We start from the raw sequence: 18,812 nt of genomic DNA on the forward strand, positions 1-18,812 counted from the left end.
CCCTCCCCGCCTCGGCCGGGGGGATGTCGTTATGCGGCGGCTCCGGCCCGGCGGCTGCCCCTCGGCTGCGGCCTCGCGCCGCCCAGATGGCGCGGCGGCCCGAGCTGCTGTGCGGCGCTGCCATCGTGCTGGGCTGCGCCTTCCTCGTCGCCCTCAAAGTCACCTGCAGGTAATGGCGGGGGGGGGGGGGGAGGCGGCGGCGGCGGGGGAGCGGGCGGGCGCCGGGCGGACCCGAGGCACGCGGGGCCCGGACAAGGGAAGCGGCCGCCCGCCGCTCTTCCTGGAGGCGGTGCGTGCCCCGGAGGCCTGGGGCAGAGCCGTCGGCGGGGGTCCCGCCCCGGGGCCTGCGGGCGTGCCGGGGCGGGCGGCCGGGGCTGGCCGGGCCGGGGGTCCTCCTGGGGCGCGACCCCTGGTGCCCGCTCTGGCCGCGCGTCCCCCTGCGCTCTATGGTCGGGCGCCGCGCGGGGCCGGGTCGCGTCAGGAGCGGCCGTCCCTGGGGTGGGTGACGGACATCTTCCTCCCGGGCCCAACGACATGCCATCCCCATGGCAACGACGGCCGTTCTCGTGTCGTGGGGGAATACCGTCGCCAGCTCGGCGGCGGGGGCAGCGGGGCCCGGTGACCCGGGGCGGGCAGGGCAGGGCGGGCGGCCCCTGCTCCCCCGTTAGTACGTGGGTGGGGGATGCGCGGCGGTACTTGTAAGGCGCTGTGCCTTCATCGGGGGGCGGCGGGGTGCGGCCGTGGGCGCGCAGAGGGCCGCGCACCTGAGGGACAGGCACTCTGCTGAGGAACCTGGTTTTCCTCATCTCCGGCGGATAACTCGTACCTCGCGTCGCCACGGAAGGACTGAGGGGGCAGGGGGCTGAAACCCTTTCCTCAGCCGGCAGCGTCGGTGTGGGGGTACACAGTGGGGGGAAACGGGTCTCTTCTGGCTCGTCCGTTGGTGTCGGCACCCCCGTTACCTGCACCTGCTTCAGGCAGAAGGACGCTTTGCCTGTCTGGTGGTGCTCCTCTCGGGAGCTGGAACTTCATTGCAAAAGGCTCTTTGGTCCCCGTGCGCCGCGAGCCCGGCGGGAGCAGACGCGGGAGCGCGGATCCAGACGATGTTTGTAGCTGGAGGCGCGGGAGGGTCGGGTGATGTGCGGTACGTACGTGGACGTGCTGCAGCTGAGCAGCTCAGGTCTGGAGCCCACACCGGGATCTGAATGTTCTGGGTGGGTTTTAGGGCAAGGTGACCGTTACATGCTTCACGTCATACTGTATTAATTTCAGAATGTCTGCTGCATTTGAGGATTCATTTTGGGAGTGGCAGAAGGCTACAAGTATCTGATTACTTCCCTATTCTGCAGAATCTGACAAATTTTTGTTCCAAGAAACACTTGATTCACACATAATGCTTCAGAAAAAAACTAAGGCCTCTGTCCGCAGAGGCGGTATTATTTGAATCGGAGTGAACTTTAGTCTATGAATGAGTTGCTCTGTGAGCAGCAGTGCCTCTCTTCCAGTAGTCTGTATCTCACAGTGACCAGATAATTTAGATGAAAGCGTAAAGCTCTTGCCATATTACAGAATGTATGGGGAAGGATTTCTGAACTTAATCACCTCCCCATTTTACTTTCCATTACTAAAAAATTAATTTATTTTTTTCTTTACACTTACAGTGATGCTTCTGTTTTCTTCCTGCTCTCCTTTATTTAAAACCTGCATGTTCCTGTCATTTTACTGCCAGCTGTGTTTGAAAGCTCACAAACGGAATGTGCTTGGAATGTGCTTCTCGCCACCCTGTACTCTGTACGGGATGTTTGATTAGAGGGGTTTGGCTTTTCAGACTGTAGTTAAATAGACAAACTAATATGAGAAGAGTATTCCCTGTTCTGTTGCTGTCAGAAACATAGAAAATTAATTGTATGTGTTAACTATGATGACAGTACATAGTTTCTCACCACACATCAGTATGGTTTGTAAGCAAGTCTTAGCACCAGAGTACAGTTACTACCACTACGCTTACAACACGTAACTTTCGAGACCAATGGACAAAAAGTATGGAAAGGGAAAATTCCTTTACTAGAAGGCAATCCATTAGTGGGGTTTGAGGTATTGCAGGATTATAGTGATTCAAGGAATAGCCAAAGGAAGCCTGACCTAACATGTGTTATTATGGAAAGCCTGTGGTTTAGAACCTGAATTATTTCTGGCACTATGCAAATGTCTTTCGAGACAACCCCACCCTAAGGACCTTGCAGTCAAAGGGGCTGATCCTACAGGCACTCGCATGTGCTTTCCTTTATTACCAGGTTGTTCTGTTGAAATGAGTTTAAGTTTTTATAGGCTCTGTGCAGCAGGTAAATAACACAATCAGTGTTTTAGGAAACCGTATGTGATTATTAGTTTGTATAATCATTTCTTATGTAATCCTCAGTTTATACTTGTACAATTTTTAAGGGTTCCGAGCATTACTCTCTTTGTAAACCCAGGAATTATGTACAAGTACTCTGTAATATCTTTGGTATTGCAGAGGGAGACACTACCAAGCAAATCAGCTTAAGAAGCTGGTCATTATTGATTTATGGTGTTTTGGTTTTTAATAATTACTGGAGTGTTTTCATATTTGAAGGTAACCATGTAGTTCCTGACTCATTCATGTCATGGGACTTCTGTTGATCAGTTTTGCACTTCCTTGCAATTTGGAGCCAATTTCATAGGGCTCCATTTTTTGAAGGCTTACGCTGTAACTCTTGAACCAGTTGTCTAATTCCAGTTTAATTCAGTAGAGGAAGGAGAGGTTTTAAACATATTTAGGTTGTCCATTTTCATTAAACTGGTTTAAAAGAGGAGAAATTCTAGTTAATGTCTCTGAAGAAGTATGTGTTAGTGTGAGATCAACACTTAGCTGCCCTGTTTCGCTTTTAGCAGCTAATCAGCCTGCGCGTGCTGACCGGTGAGTTAGAGCCGTAGTGCGTCAGTGTGTGTCCTGTCCAGCTGGCAGCTAGAAATCACGGGAAGAAGCTAGAAGTTGGGCTGAGCGCGGGGTGCAGGAATGGGAGGCAGCTGGGGGTGTTGGTTGTGAGATGACATAAGAACCAAAGGGTTGGGGAAGGAGGTGCTGGGTTACTGATTGGGGGAGAAGGGAAGGAACAAAGGTAGAAGTCCATAGAAGAAACTAGATTTTTGGCCATCTGTGTGAAAACGTGATTTTATGTGTAGTGGAATTAATGAATTGTAAACATGAGGAACCATTTAATATTTTCAAAATTCTGGATTTTGAAGCAAATACTGTCTCTTATGTATGAATCAAGAATTTCCATAATTTTTAGAAAATATAGTGAGACTGATTCTTAAATGTTGAGCTTTAAGTGTATGCTTAGTAACCTGGAAATGAGAGAAGAGCAGTGGCTTTTGTGGGTCTGTATTGTAAAAACAAAGGTACTTCTTACAAATCAGAATGATTGTAAAGTTTGAAAATGTGGCAGCGTTGTTTGGAGGCTGCTTAATGTATGAGTTTGACAGTGTTCGGGGCTTAATAAGTTCATCACAATTACTAAAATGGTAACCTGAGAAGGGTCAATTATCAGGTACAAAGATTTTTGTGTTAGCTTTTTATTGCGATACAAGGTAAACGAATGCACCATCTTTCCTAAAATTTCCTGTCGCACAAGGAACCATGGCAAGATTGAGCATTACAGTGGTGCAGTCCCGTTTTTAATTTTGGAATTAAGAGAATATAAAAAAAGAGAATATGATCATTCACTTGCATTTAAGGCAGTTTATACAATAACAACTTCTGAAAACCTTGGAAATGCAGAGTTCTGGATTGTTTGATTGCTGGTTTGATAGAAAATGGTTTTCTGAGTATTTGGTGTACATTCTTGGTATTACTGGTCAAACTAATTTCTCTTAAGAAACTTAATCTGTAATAATCTCTTTAAATCGAGACTCTCTATTTGTTGATATTGTCCTTACATTGAAGAGGAAATGTGCCCTGAACAGTCTGCAGTCCCTTCTCTAATCAGTAAATTAAACTAACACACATTTACATATTTTTTCCTAATACAATGTAAAAGAATAAAAGTGTAGAATACCTTAAAACAAAGCGTAAGGCAGGGTAATAGTATCTGTTTATACAAAGATCACATCACAAAACTTTATGACCAGTGTCTCTTCTCTTATCAGGGTGCTGTTACCTAAAGTACAAATGTTAAAAGAGGATGAGGCCAGGGAAGAAATCCAAAGAAATCACTCTTCCTGGTAATTTTATGTGCTATAGCAACCAGCAATAAGAGTGCGAGCTAACATACCTGTAAACATAGTGCATGGTATCACAGTGTGACTTTCTAAAGCTTGTTAAAGGTGATCTTCAGATTTCTATGGTATTTCATGAAACTAACTCAGATAATGTAAGTTGTAGTCATTTGCATCAATTTCTAAAGTTTTGTCACTGCATGACCTTTGCTAAGATTAAAAATTAGGGCTTTGGGCACACTTATTTAACTGCTGCTGTATAGTCTCAGTAACCTCTCTTGATTTCCTTCCTGCAGCCGAGCAAAAGATGTAACAATGCCAGCGAAGCTTCCAGTGAATTTTTTTTCCACAAGATCTCCAGTCATTGATCTTTTTCGGGGACAGTTAGACTATGCAGATCACCTTCGTCAGGATTCAGAAATTGTGCTGTATTTCTTCTATGCGCCATGGTGTGGCCAGTCCATTGCAGCAAGAGAAGAAATAGAACATGTGGCCAGCAGATTGTCAGACCAGGTAACTCCAGAGAAGATACGAATCTTAAACATGACCTGATAGCTTTTTAATCTCCAATCAGCTGATGCTAATTTCTGTCGTCCCATGGGAACCAGTAGGACTTGAATGTGCACATTTTAGGGTAACTCGGCTAGTCATCTTAATTTTAATTTAACATACGGCGTGTTAGAATAAATTGAGAAAAGCTGTGATTCCTGCTCAGTTGTCTGTTATTTCTGCTCCTGAGTGGGGAACTCTACAAGTTTCTTCTGTAAAGTGTTCTCAGATTTATTCACCTGTCTTCAGACAGAAATTATAGGGCGTTTGCTTCCAGCTCCAGGATCCTTGGAGGCAGTGGTAATCATATAAAATTGCAGCCATAGCATTGCTTTCTAGCAGTTCATTACCTGTGAACAGCTGTCCTAAACTTCTGCTCGTCGAGCTCCACTCTGCAGAAAAAGTAGTTAATGCGAATTATGACTAAGTTAGTAAATTTGAAGGATTTAGACTAAGAAGCTTAAAAACTAGAGAGAAAAGTGACCAAAAGGATTGCTGTTGCAAAATGACAAAAAAAAAAAAAAAAAAAAGTCTTGTGTGATAGAATTAAGAGGAGCAGATACAGAATATCAAGTTGAAAAGACACTGAAAATAGCAGATGGAATGGATTGAAAAAAATACATGTTAGGTAAAAAAGGTCACAGTAATGTACTTTGTTAGCTGTGAATTTTTACCTGCTTTGCAGGTGCTGTTTGTGGCTGTAAATTGCTGGTGGAACCAGGGGAAATGCAGGAAGCAGAAGCATTTCTTTTATTTTCCTGTGATACACTTATACCATCGGAGGTAAGATTTCTTACATAGAGTCTGGGGGTTTTATTGTTGTTTTGGGAAACAGAGATATTGTATAAAACGTTGCATTTTGAAAATGTTATATTTATGGCAATAGTAAATAGTTGTAGAGGAGGAGATTCTGGGTGAAGCTCATCTTGTATGCTACTTAGGTGTCAAGGAGGGCTGTAAATGTCAGTTAAATGACATGCTGCGCAATTCTTCATCCTTAAGGAAATTTTCTTTTGCCTGTGCATCTCCTGGAAGTTCTGCCTCCAGTGAAAAGTAAAGAATTCAGATATGTATATTAATTTCAGTTGTCTGCTTGCTCTGTAGATGGATTATATCAACTGGTCCCAACTTGTGACAGCAATAAAGTATGTACTTAAGGGCTATTAAGTTAGTGGAATTCAAGTGCATATTTAAATGGCACTATGTACTGAAGACTTTCTTCTAAATTTGACCTTTATACTCACTTTTTATGCTCCAAATGTTGAGAGATCATTGTACAAAATTTTATATAACCTCACTTTTGTTTTTTAGTATTTGTATGTATTATCCTTTTTTTTTTCCTCTTTGTGTGGAGCAGAAGGTGAGGAAACACACTTTCTAATGTTTAGGTACAATAGAGCTGGATGCTGTGTAGTTTATCACTTGCATTTTGCATGTGTACTCTAGTCTTGAACTGCAGCTCTCTTCCTTTACAGAGGCTGATCTTGTTTTTTGAGGGGGAATTATGTATTAAGGAGGAACAATCCTGATCTTTGTCAGATGAACTTGGAATAGACACAGATGGCACTAGCATAATTTAAACTGTAATAAAAAAACCCCACAACAATCCCACTTGGATGTACATTGACTTAAACTTATTTGATCTTGAAATCACAACACAATAGATGGATACACTTGGATAACCTTAAACAGAGTTGTAAAACAAGATGAGGTGTAAATTCATATTGATACTTCATAAAAACCCCAAGGGCAATGCAGCCCTCATGCCTGAGATATTAAACCTCAAATGTTGCGTACTGGGCATGTGACATGTTGAAGCAGTGCATGTTGCTGTTAAGACAAAGGTTTGTAATAAACCGGTGTAGGATGTAGAATAATCTAGTGGGCTCTAGAAGACCATTTCAAAGTATCAGAATATAGGTATCTCAGTGTGAGTTTGATATTTTTCAGAGTGTCTGTATGTATAAACTATATTAAAAATGCATCACATTGAATTCTTCAGTGGGAATGGACTAATTCTTATGCTTTTTGTGTTTGATTTCATTTTGGACTGTGATGCTTTGTCCAACCTAATGATAATAAATCAGATGCAGGATTTCAAGAGGATGAAGGAGAAGCTCTGGGAACTGTAGCCACAAGGCCCTGCCCGCCTTCTGTTTTAGCACTACCTAATGTGGTGTGAGCTGTTTTCTCAGATGGCTGGGGGAGAAACTGTAGACTCGCTGAGTCTGTTCATCAGCAGTGGGACTGGATTTGTCCCTGCGTTATTGAGTTCTACTTGTGAAAGTCTATGTAAAAATACTGCATCTTTTCAGATTGACATGTTTCAGTTTGAACTTTCTAAAGATTTTAAAAAATCAAGTGAATATAGTGATATTTTTCTGATCTGTATTTTTAAGTCACATGTATTTACTTCAGACAAAGCAGAAAGGTATGGGTATGATCATATAGTTCATACCTGCATTTTACCAACTTCTTTAATGGGACTCAGAGGTGGTCTCCATCCCTTTGTCCCCACCAACACACTGCACCTCCTACCCATAGACACTGCATTAGAGTCACTGCAGTTTCTGTGCTGTACTTCAGGTCTGGTAACACAACTCCTCTATCGGTTACAGAAGCCACTGTTAATTAACACAGCGAGCAATTCCCTAGAGGCTGAGCATGCTGTCTATGTAACTCCTATCTCTGCCACCCCCAGGAGGGACTCTCTCTATTGTTAATTTAAGTCTTAATGTTTTATTATTTTTTTTGGTACTAGTTTTGGACCAATTGAATACAAAGGCCCTATGAGTGCTGTTTATATTGAAAAGTTTGTTCGCCGGGTGATGACACCACTACTCTACATCTCGTCTCGATCAAAATTACTAGATTTCCTCTCAAATTATGAGGTACTTGTCTCTCTTCTCTAGCTTTACCACTGTGATTCAGAAAGAGTTTGACTTGTTTCACAATTAAATTTGATCTGCTCCAAAGTACTAGTTTATTTCCAGGATCCTGAAATCAGTGCCCTGTAAATTTGTTAAAATCATAAAAATATGAAATGACAAATTCATAATATTGCTTCCCTGTATGGTGTCTCTTATGATGTAGTGATGCTCTGAATTTACAGTACTTTAGTATGTAGAGACAGCAATCAAAGTTGTTACCTCACCAAAAAGTTACATATGAACAAGAAAGAAGGGAGAAATCTTTTCACAAAAATCTTGCAGTTAGGAAAGCATTTGAGGAATATATAATCGTTGCTTTAATTTTTAAAGGAATATTAAACCTTTCTAATAAGATAAGTCTGTTAAGTAAAAACAAATGTGAAATCGGTTGAAATAACTCAGTGGCTCCTAACCACTTTGTGTGCTGTAATGTCATGATTTTAATCCACTGGTACATTGTGTTTTATTAATTTTTGGTCTGTTGTGTTCAGAGGTGCCAAGATTGGTAGCGATACTAGTGGAGTAATAACTTCCAATTAGACAAAATGTGCTTACAACAGAACCATTTATAATCCCTTTATAACTGTTCTTTTCTGTAGTGCACAATGGAGAAATACCACAATCTTACTAAACCCCAAGCTATTGAAGCACAGTGGAAAACCTGATCAACAAATTGATGCTGTAGTAGTGGCCAAAACATACAAGGGGCTTTCCAGTGTTTCAGAATGAAGCAGAGTTCCTCTTTGAATTAGCGCGTGTTCTAATGACTGGTTCTGCTGGAGGATGGAGCATGACCATGCTCCATAAATGAAAGCTGCCACAGCGTAAGGGGATGCGCACTAGTAGTTACCATGGGTAGGTGCTATGCTGTTCATGCTTCGGTTTATCCTTCAGGAGCTATTCATGAGTTTAGTTTTCCAGTGTTTTAAGCGGGAACTGTGAGTCAGGAGTAGTGAGTTGTGTGTCTGTCTCTGATGCTGATACTTTCTGTCATCACAAGCAATTCTGTTGTCCTTTCACTGCTTCAGTTTTGCTATTCTAAAACTCTTGTTATTTTTTTGCCTCCTATAGAGATTTGAAAACAGCCGTGCTTGGTTTTTGGTCTGTGTTCTGTGAATTATTTCTTGGTAGTCTGCAAAAGGTAACTAATAAGCATGGTGTCATTAAGCTTAAATTTGCTTTACAGTAGAAAGTGCTCTTCCCTTGGAAAAAGACTTACGATAAAAGACAAATTTATGCGGGAATCAAAATATTTTTTTAAATACTACTTAGCAATTGAACAGATATTTTTATTTCAGTGTTCAAACTTCCCCCCTTCCTGTGCTTCAAATTCTGTGGCTCCAAATACCCGATCTCTGTTTATGTTCAGTGTTTGTTGGTTCTTTTTTCTGAGATGGACTAAGAATAGAGTCTGATCTGTCACGCTGCCCCACAGTCATTTAAGGCTGAGGTTATTTCCCAGACCGTGGCACTAGGTGCTCAGTGTCTTGTTTCCGTAAAGTTAAGGAGGGGGAGAAGGGGATACAAAAATAACAGCCAATTCATGCAGTAAGATCCATTCAGGGGACAGGGCATTGGTTAGTACAAGTCCAGGTGAGTGCAGTAAGAAAAGCAAATGCTGAGTGATCAGGAGCTGGGATCCAGAGAAGACCTGAGAAATGGAGAATCATATATGAAGATGGATGGAGAGGGAAATATAGTCAGGCAGAAAGGAAAAGTTAGTTTTAAACCAGAAATAAACACATTGTTTCATCATTTTAAACAGTTAGAAATGTGAACATTTTCTAATGTTTTCCTTGCAAGTCAAGGAACTTTATACCTTTTGTAGGAGAAGGTACAATCCAGGAGGTCACTGCTGTGTTTAGTAAGTGAGAAAGTTTGAGGACTAGAGTAGGTTACAGGAAGTACATGTATGGCACAAACTAATTGCTATTTTGAGAGCCTTGGCTAGTGTCTTCCTTTGATTTTCCATCTTTTATATATTAAAAATGTTATTTTTTAGCAGAAGGGAAAGGAGAGAAGACTGTAAAGGATAGATCATTGAGCATTTTGACCACTGCCTACTGCTTGATCAGGTTTTTGTGACTTCTTCATTGAAAAGGTAATTAATTGGAAGCTCAGAATATTTTCTGAAAGATTTGTCATCATCAGTATGTAATTTTCCGTCCTGTGTTCTGCTAGGGAATGGGTTCTGTAAACTTAGGGGTATTTACTTTTGACTTGAAAATTTCAGTTGAAAAGAACCTCTTTGTAGCTGATCCCCAGACTGCACTTAAGCAGTGCCTGTTCTGTTCCTTGGCTGTTTCATTCTACTTTGGTATTAAGGTCTCCCATATTAAGGAAGCAGTAGGTCACAGAGCAGTTGCCTGTCACTCACTTTTGGTCCTCATTGTTTTGTTTTTCTGTCGAAGGACAGCACTATGTATAATCTGGAGTATGCAATAGGTTGGTAAGTTATTGGTAGATGAGTGATTCATTTGCAGGGCATCACGTCGAGCTGAAGTTCTGCTCACTGTCTGTTTTCACACTTAAAAGAGCTACTGCACCCTTCTTTTCCTGTTTCAAGGGCATTTTGTTGTTGCCTGTCAATTTACTGATAGCCAGGACTTCAAGCCCATAAGCTGTCCTTTTCCATCTAATCTGTGAAGCTTTGGTGCTTTACTCTTACGTTCAAATTCCAGTAGCCAGCTTTTGACAGAAAAAGCATCTAGCAAAGAAAACCAGGAGTTCTACCCACACTCAACTGAGTATCAAAATCCATTAAAAATGTTAGCATGCCTGAACTAACAAGTACTATAAATGTACCAAGGTAAACATTCAAAGCATTTTTTTGTAAGTTGAACCACACCAAGAGATACTGAAATCTGGCAGTATTTTATCTGGTATTCAAATGCTAATGAGCATGTTTTCATTTCTAAGAAGCACTGATGAACAGAATCCAGCTAAATGTAAGAGCAAGTGGTGGTAGGTGGTGGTACGTCCCGCCCTCAAGCAGAGCGTGCCTGTCGGCAGACGCCCTATTGCTCTCGCAAGGGGGCGCTCAAACCCCGGGAGAAAAACCCTGGTTGGCGACACAGACGTTAAGGTTCTGCATTTCTGATGCTGTGAGGGGTTTTTGTAGTTGGGGAATGATACTAGTGCAAAACTAGAACTGGATAAGAATTAGACTTTAATTTTTGAGAGCAAGGAAAAAAAATCCCGTTGGGAAAGCGGTTAACATCTTGGAATGCATAGGAGGATCTAAGTTACATCAGGAGAAAGATACGCAGTTCCTGCCATAACTCCAGGTACCTGTAAGTACCTATAATCAGCCTTCTTTTGTTTTCTTAACTGCAGAGATGTAACAGTTTCATTCTAATCCACACTGGCATGTCTCATTCCTGACTAACCCAGCTACTAGAAATGGCCTCATCCTTCTGAGGCACAGAGGAAGAAAACATGCAGCTTCTTTAGTTAGACAAAAAGCTTCATCCACTTATGAAAATTAAATGTGCCCAGGGAGCTCATCATTTTCTGGCTTCAGGAGAGGTGGGGGAGGAATTGGTCTCTCTGGGATGTAGCTGGCATGTGTCTTAACATGGTGTCAGCTTTCTTCTTTGCTCTGTTTGTGTAGAAATGCTTCATGAGCATTAACCAGCTGTGTAGGATCTGACCCAGAAGTGGATGTGACTTAATAGCTTGCTCTTGTGTGGGGTACTGTGGTGCCTATGTTAAATGATAATGTGAGAATTTGCTTTCAGTTCTGGATACACAATGTTTTTAACATCGTTATAAAATGAACAGACTTTTACTGGTAAATGTAATTAATCTGATATCAATCAACAGTTTCTTCTTTGCATTTCTACAGTATAGAATTAGTGGTATGTAATATTGGTTCTTCTGATCCCCAGAGAAAACTAACACATTCCTTTCCTCTTGCTGTTTTCTTTCCTATGTTCACAGATAAAATGAGGCAGGAATTGCCTGCCTGCATAAGCCTGAGATTCGGGCGGGGGGGGGGAATCATCTCCCTTACCTCAATGCAATATAGCCAAAACATAAAAATAAATAAATACAAATTGGGATAGAAATAATTTAATTGAGTAGTAAAAGAGTTTGTGTAATTATAAAAGCTGATAAGTAGCTGTGGGTTTTTTCCTGTTCTCTGTTCCCATTACTTTGCATTTATTGGCCTTTAAATTTCAGAGTTCTTTATCACACAGTCATTTGATACTGTTTTTCTGCAACTCTTCTGAGTCAGCTGTAGTTTCCATGATTCCCAATAACCTTTGCAAATTTTGTTCCTCACCTTTCTCTCCCTTTTCTAAAGTGTTTCTAGAAATGTTGAATTATATGAGCATCAGTACGCATCCTGTCTGACTGTCTTTGACTGTGGAAAAGCAGTAACTTCTACCTGTAGTTTCTATCTTTTCTACCAATCTAGAAAAATACCTTCCGTGTTATTCCTCATCACCTTAGTTTCTTCCACTGTGTTCGGTAACTTCTTGTAGGCTTTTGGGGAATTACAGTATGCTGTGTTGAGTACATCAGTCATCTACATGCTTGCTCATTCCTTCAAAGAACTGCGATAGACTTGAGGCATGGTTCAGTAATAAAACCATGCTGGCTGTTCTCCAATAAAAATTACTCACTTGCAGATCTCTGTTAATTCTTAAAGTTTCTATGAACTTGCTGTTCTGTAATTGTTGAGATTCTTTAAACTCTGTTATTTGTTTGATTTAATTGGCATCACTCATCACTTTCCATTCCTCTGGTGTAAAGACCAAGCAAGAAATAGGCTACGCTACAATTAATGATTTTGTATTTCCATATATGAGTTTCATTAGGAGATGGTACTAATGGCTCTTCGCTATTGATGTCCTCAGGTTTGTTCCAAAACCTTTCCTACAGACAGTTGGTTTGATACAGGTGCTGAAAGTTGTTTCATGGAAAGAAAAGCTCCAGTAAGCTCCAGTCTAGCAACGCCAACACTCCTAACGTGGTGTCTTTAAACTATCCCTATGTCACAGTCCAATATTTTGTCCTCCAACTTCATATAGCAGCAAGTCATACCCCGTTCAACTGATAATTCCTAACTGCCTGCATGAAGATAGTTATCCATAACTCCACACAGATGGTTGCCTGGAAGCAGCTGATCATCAGTGTAGATGCCCATATAAACTGTATGTAGGTAGCTGTTCCTACACCAGTTATTGATTGTTTTGGAGGTTCTTACATGAAAGGAAGTGGGAGTTGCTGCCATCAAGCTCCTCTTAGCATACTTGTATTCAAATTAGGAACTTCTTATTTACATCAAGATACCTCTTCTGTAAGACTTAAATCTCACTTGTACGGAGCAAGATTCCTTGTTAGTTGCTAGCACCTGGAAGTGTTCAATTTTGTTAAAATGGACAGAGTAGTTAACACGAACAAGTGGATCTCTTCATTCTGACAGAAGAACAGGAAAATTTGCATGGTGCTTGAAGTGAAATACAGCATTTTAGACACTTCCCTCGTATGTGTAATTGCAGCCTGTAACAGGGAGGAAATTTTAACTATTCTGGGATTATCATTAAAAGGATTTTAATTAACTGGATTACTGATTAAGCACATAGCATTAGTATATATTCTCCCACTACAATTCTTTCTTATTGGAAAAAACACTTTCCAAAAATGTCTCATGGAAACATCTTATTCTTCACAATCTGGAAGTCTTAAGCTGCTCTTAGTGTACAACAGAACTGGCAGTCAGAATCAGAACATCACCTTTTTTATTAACTTTATAAATATTTCTAGATCTGACTTTTGGCTTCTTGTCACATTTTACTGTCACTTTTGACTCTTCTTTCATTCACTCTTTGGTGCCATAAGTTCACTTCATACAGTAACAGTATTCCGAAATGGTCCTAGGAAATGGGAAACTAAAATTCTGATCATCTTATCTGTCTCCTTATTTTGGTTCACTTGAATGCTTTAGAAGCTTTTTATAAGGGATTGTTTATTTTTACTGTTTTGGTACTAGGAGAAAAAGATGAACAGTAATTACTAACCTGTTTATTGTTTATAAAAGAAAAATGAGTGCTATTATTTGCTGTATTTCTTCACTTCTGTTTTATTTACATTTTTATTTCCTTCTTGGCAATTGTTATGGCAGAAATTTCACTACTTGCTTGTATCTCATTTTTGTTATTGATGATTTTCTTGGGGTACCTCATAAAGAATCTTTATGGACAAGGGTCTTGTGTTTAGCATTCTTTCATGAAAGAGAATTCCTGCCTAAAGAGAGCAGGTCATTAGTTGGAATGGGCAATGTTGTTATTGGTGAACATCCTGAGATCGCTAATGCATACTGAATTAGCTCAATTCATATGGCTGGTATGAATAGCTGAATTCATATCATTAGTGACAGTAACAGGTAAAATATATGTTCATGTTTTAAAAAGAAATTAAAAATTTTATATGTAAAACAACAGAAAAATAAAGCAGCCTCTGAAATACCAAATGAAAATACTTACGTGGGAATATATTTGCCATACAAATGGGTGATTGGTGAATCTGGAATCTTTAGTTCCACAGCAATCCCTCTTGCTTTGTGTATCAAATGCTCTCTCTGTATGCACTGGTGGAACTGGGAAACAAGTAACACAAAATAACCAAATTCCATGACTTACTCTGTCCTGAAAGTTTATTAAGCCAATATGAGTGATGGGTTAAAAAATATAATTAATAGTAATTTTTAATGGAGTATATTTTGTAAAATTTAAAACCAAAACTTAACTGAAATTTTGGAACGAGGGAAGTCTGAAGACCATGTACCTCTCTGTTCCAAGTCAGCTTCTCCCAGATTCTCTTCCTGAATTTAATATGAAGCCATTCAGGCTTCATACCTGGCAAAGTCAATAGGCCTGTTTAGGGATGAGTCTTCTAAATTTTGAATCGTCTGTTTGGCAATTTGAAGAACTTCATGGATATGCAGGTGGGATATGGGGTTCTTTCATTATTTTCGTGCAGCTGGTCTCTCACTAACTGCTGCAGGATATACTGAAAGAATTTACAATGACTGATAGCTTAATGCTGGGATGATAAGTTGGCTTAACAGTTCAAGTATTCACACACAAAATGTGTGAATTCATATGTAGTTGCTAATTATGTGCCACATAGTGAACAATTGAAGTGTTACTGTTTAAGTTGTTTATACTCTGAAAAATCACATTTGATATTCCAGTTCTAAAAGAAGTCTTTATGATGCTTATGGTTCTTAAGTTGGTGCTGGAACTGTCTCATAAAATAGTTGCAAAGCAAATATTAATTGTTTTTAGTGAGCTAACATGGGAAATATGTGGTTTGAAACTTAGCATCTACAGCCATAAAAACCCTCTCTCATACATAGCTTTGAATGACAACTTTAGAACTGATTTCCATTCAGTCTTTTAATATTGAAAATTTTCTTGCAGCGTAAAAGGACTGTTCTTCAGTAAACATTGTTTTTTTAAAAACTGCTGTGTTTTACTGTAGGCAAATAATTGCTGTGCCCCATGTATTTATACTTGAAAATAGCTTAACTAACTCTAATTCTTATTATTTCAGCCTGGAGTTCTAGGATATTTTGAGTTCAATGCTTCGCCTCAACCGCCTGGTTATTTAACATTCTTCACGTCAGCATTACATTCATTAAAGAAAGGTAAAAGCTTCATTTTCATAGGTTAAGGCATCTCTGAATGAGTTATGAATATGGGCTTCAGTAGTTTTTTTGCAATATTTTGTAGCTTGGGAATTAATTCCTTCTGAGTGTTTCTTGATGTTGATCTAATTATGAGACTCTTTTATTACAGGGCGAGGATTGCTTACATGAAAGGCTTATTATGTGATCGGCTATAATGGAATAAAGTATAGTACAGGCTGCTTTTCAAGGATACATTAAGATACAGTTTCCTCAAAAGCCTAAATTAGTAGAGGCAACACATATAGAGCCATAATCAGACTAGTACTTATTTAAGTTGAATCCAAGAGTGTTTGTCATTTGAATGACATTTGAAATGTCAGGTTCAGAAGCATTAGGATGAACTTGACTTTGTCAATACTTAGTAACTGAATTCAGCAAAGTGCTTTCCTGGATGGAGTTTTAGAGCTGGTATAAGCTAGCATGATGAGAAGGGCTTTCTGACCCTGTTGTTTTGCATTAATAATCTAAAATACAAAACCTCTTGCATTTAAATATGCAAACTCTACATAAGATTAATACCTTTTTTGGGGGCATAAATTCTAGATAGAACTTTCTTAAGGTTAAGATTAGCACATTTAATGGATATTTCTTCCTGTCAGCAAATGAAGGAAATTGATACCATTATTCTGATTTTTACAGTGCTACTGACTTGGTATACGATATAGAGCCTGTTCTCCTATATTTTGTTCTGTAATTTCCCGATTTATATGTTGGGATAGTTCTTTGCAACGTAAAGATGAGAAGCATTCTATCCTTGTGTGTACATATTTATAAATATAGAAATACTATATTACATAGTTAAATAATATATATTTACTGTAAATGTACATCATCTAAACAGTCACTCTTCATACCTTTTCCTTATACGTATATCTCATCTTGGCTTTTGAGATGCCGTAACACGTAGCAAGGTGCAACTATGATACTAAATTGTATATTTAATAAGCAAATCAAGAAATTGGACAATTCAGCTTAACATTCTCTACTCTTTGAGTGCAGAAGAGGAACATGTTTGTTCTTGTTGCCTGCTCTTGTCATCTTTCTTCTACCTCACTTAATCACCAATATTGGCAGTTGCTGTTTAGTAAGATTTCTGTGCCTTTACACAGCAATGTTCTGTGTTTTGGTTTGAAAATGTTCTTCTAAGCCTTTCAGGAGAGACGTTCAGTGTGTATAGTTGTATTTAAAAACTGAAAATTGGCCCTTCCAGATTACCTTGGAACAATACGCTTTGGAGTGATCACGGATAAACATGTTGCAGAGGAGATCTCATTGGTGCATTCAGGCAGCGTGTATTTGCACAGACATGTCAACACATCTCTTGTGAGTATTGTATTTATGTTGTAGTGACTCTGAGACAGTACATGGAGATTGAAGCTCTGTCGTAGCAGACCAGGAGTAAGTGTTTCACAAAGCTGTAGGATACAGGATGTTTAAGAATGCTATTTTTGTACAGTAATACACATTTTCATTCTAGCAGACAGCAGCTGTTCTAAACAGTAGCTAAGACCCAAGTTGATTGTCTCTATCAAAACAAAACCCAAAAAACCCAAGCACCTCAAAATTACTACAGAAGGACTTTTTCCTGAAGTTTCTACCTCTTTCAGTGGGGCAGAATTAGAAGGCTACTTGAGTGAGGATATGGACAAAGAGATTTTATGGTGAGATAGTAGGAATAGTGAAAACTTGCATTTGGTTTAAAGGTATGACATTGCACTGATTAGAAAAATCATGCAAATTAATTTTATTGAGAATTTATAGTAACTCTTAATCCATGTGCGTCGTTTTTGGAAGACTAAGACTGAAAATACTAACTTTCAGATTCTATTCAGCATAGAGACCTTATCTATCCACACTGCTACCATGAGTGGAAACTCTGTGAAGATAAGTTTTGTAATGTGTCTTTTATTCAGTTGAGACTGGGGAAAACATGGATGTTTCAGGTTAAATTACTGGTAATTACATAAAACTACTTTTGTCTGTGCAAATGATTTAAGATAAACTTGCCTTAATTTATTCAAATTAAAATGAGTTAATATGGTGAATGAGTAGTGGGAAAAAGTTTTCTAATATGCCGTAAATCAAGATACGTGATGATACCAACTTAGAGACTGAGTTCTTTCACTTATAAAGAAAATTTATACTGGTGAGGAAAGTAATGATTATAAAGATGTAGTAAAAGAAAGAGGAGCTTACCTGGTAGAATACTTTTTGCCTGAAAGAGTGTGTGTGTTACTATGATCTGATGAGCATTTGGAAAGATTTCCCAAAGGGAAAGGGTATATGAAACACTGAAACTCACTGAATGGTGTCATTAAATCTAGAAAGAGAGTTTTAGGCATTACGGTAACAAAGCATGCTATTACTGAGAACTGCATTCATGACTAAACCAAGTGAGGACAAATAATTATTTTTTCCCCCTTCAAGATCTATCCAAATGACATCATGAACTATACTGCTGAGAACATTTGCAAGTGGGCTTTAGAAAATCGAGAGATGCTCATACGCTGGCTGAGACCACATGGTGGAAAAAGCCTTCTTCTAAACAATGAGCTGAAGAAAGGACCAGCACTTCTCATATTTATACCTTACAACCCCTTAGCAGAAATTCATCCTCTTTTAGATGAAGTAAGTGAAATAATTAATTTTTTTACTTCAAAAATACTAGAACTTGAGAACTCTAGTCAAGGTTCTGAGCTTAATTGTGACAGATATATAATTTTATTTCACTGTTCCACGTATTCAATTTTGTTTAAAAACACGTTTTCTCAAGCCATGTTATCACCGCTCCCTTACGCTGGTTTGCATCCCACACAACATGCCTTTGTCTCATGTCAACAGTTGTTCAGAACAAGCACCTAACTCTTTTCCTTGACTTACTTCTTTTTCTGGTGAGTGCTGTGTGAGAGATGCAGATCTTTGGTCTTCTGTTCCAGCTGACATAGCTCAAATGAAAGAGCAAGAATGTATTGAGTATCGCAGGACTTCTGTTTTGTCCACCCCATTCTAGTTCTCCTCTCCTGTCTTTCCAGAGGTGGTTACGCAAGGAAGAATGGACCTTTTATTAGACCAGACAGTGTTATTTGAAATACAGCCCAATTGAAAAACTACTCAAACTAATCTGGTTTTTATATCCTGTGCGTTCCTTAGTTGCCTTCCAATTTTCTCTTCCTCTGCCATTATTTCCATTTCTGAACTGCCTCAGACAGGAGTTTGTGTAGCTGTGCTGTAAATGAGATAGGGAAACTAACTTGGCTGAAAAAGAATTTTTTTTTCCATGGGCTATTTTTCAGCTGGAATCCATTGTCCCGTTTAATATATCACACAGCTGCACATCACAGTGGTGATCGCATAGCACTAAGGGCAGTGTGGAACAAGAAACAAGCATCTGT

General features: G+C 39.5%; 1 protein-coding gene across 2 annotated transcripts in view; it reads left to right on the forward strand.

Annotated features, from left to right (window-relative positions):
• Nucleotides 1–23: 23 nt before the first annotated feature.
• TXNDC11 (thioredoxin domain containing 11) overlaps nucleotides 24–18,812 on the forward strand; it is a 32,647-nt gene continuing 13,858 nt past the window's right edge. Inside the window, exons 1-7 of one of the 2 annotated variants that reach the window (XM_059826383.1) lie at nucleotides 24–169; nucleotides 4,536–4,752; nucleotides 5,474–5,571; nucleotides 7,550–7,679; nucleotides 15,285–15,378; nucleotides 16,631–16,743; nucleotides 17,848–18,048. In XM_059826383.1, the coding sequence (XP_059682366.1) occupies nucleotides 24–169; nucleotides 4,536–4,752; nucleotides 5,474–5,571; nucleotides 7,550–7,679; nucleotides 15,285–15,378; nucleotides 16,631–16,743; nucleotides 17,848–18,048 (999 nt within the window). Of the gene's footprint in view, nucleotides 170–4,144; nucleotides 4,246–4,535; nucleotides 4,753–5,473; nucleotides 5,572–7,549; nucleotides 7,680–15,284; nucleotides 15,379–16,630; nucleotides 16,744–17,847; nucleotides 18,049–18,812 lie in introns of those variants that run through there. The other variant, XM_059826384.1, reaches the window with a different exon arrangement.

This window comes from Gavia stellata, chromosome 18 (genome assembly GCF_030936135.1).
Source record: "Gavia stellata isolate bGavSte3 chromosome 18, bGavSte3.hap2, whole genome shotgun sequence".
In the NCBI taxonomy this organism is placed as follows: Eukaryota; Metazoa; Chordata; class Aves; order Gaviiformes; family Gaviidae; genus Gavia; species Gavia stellata.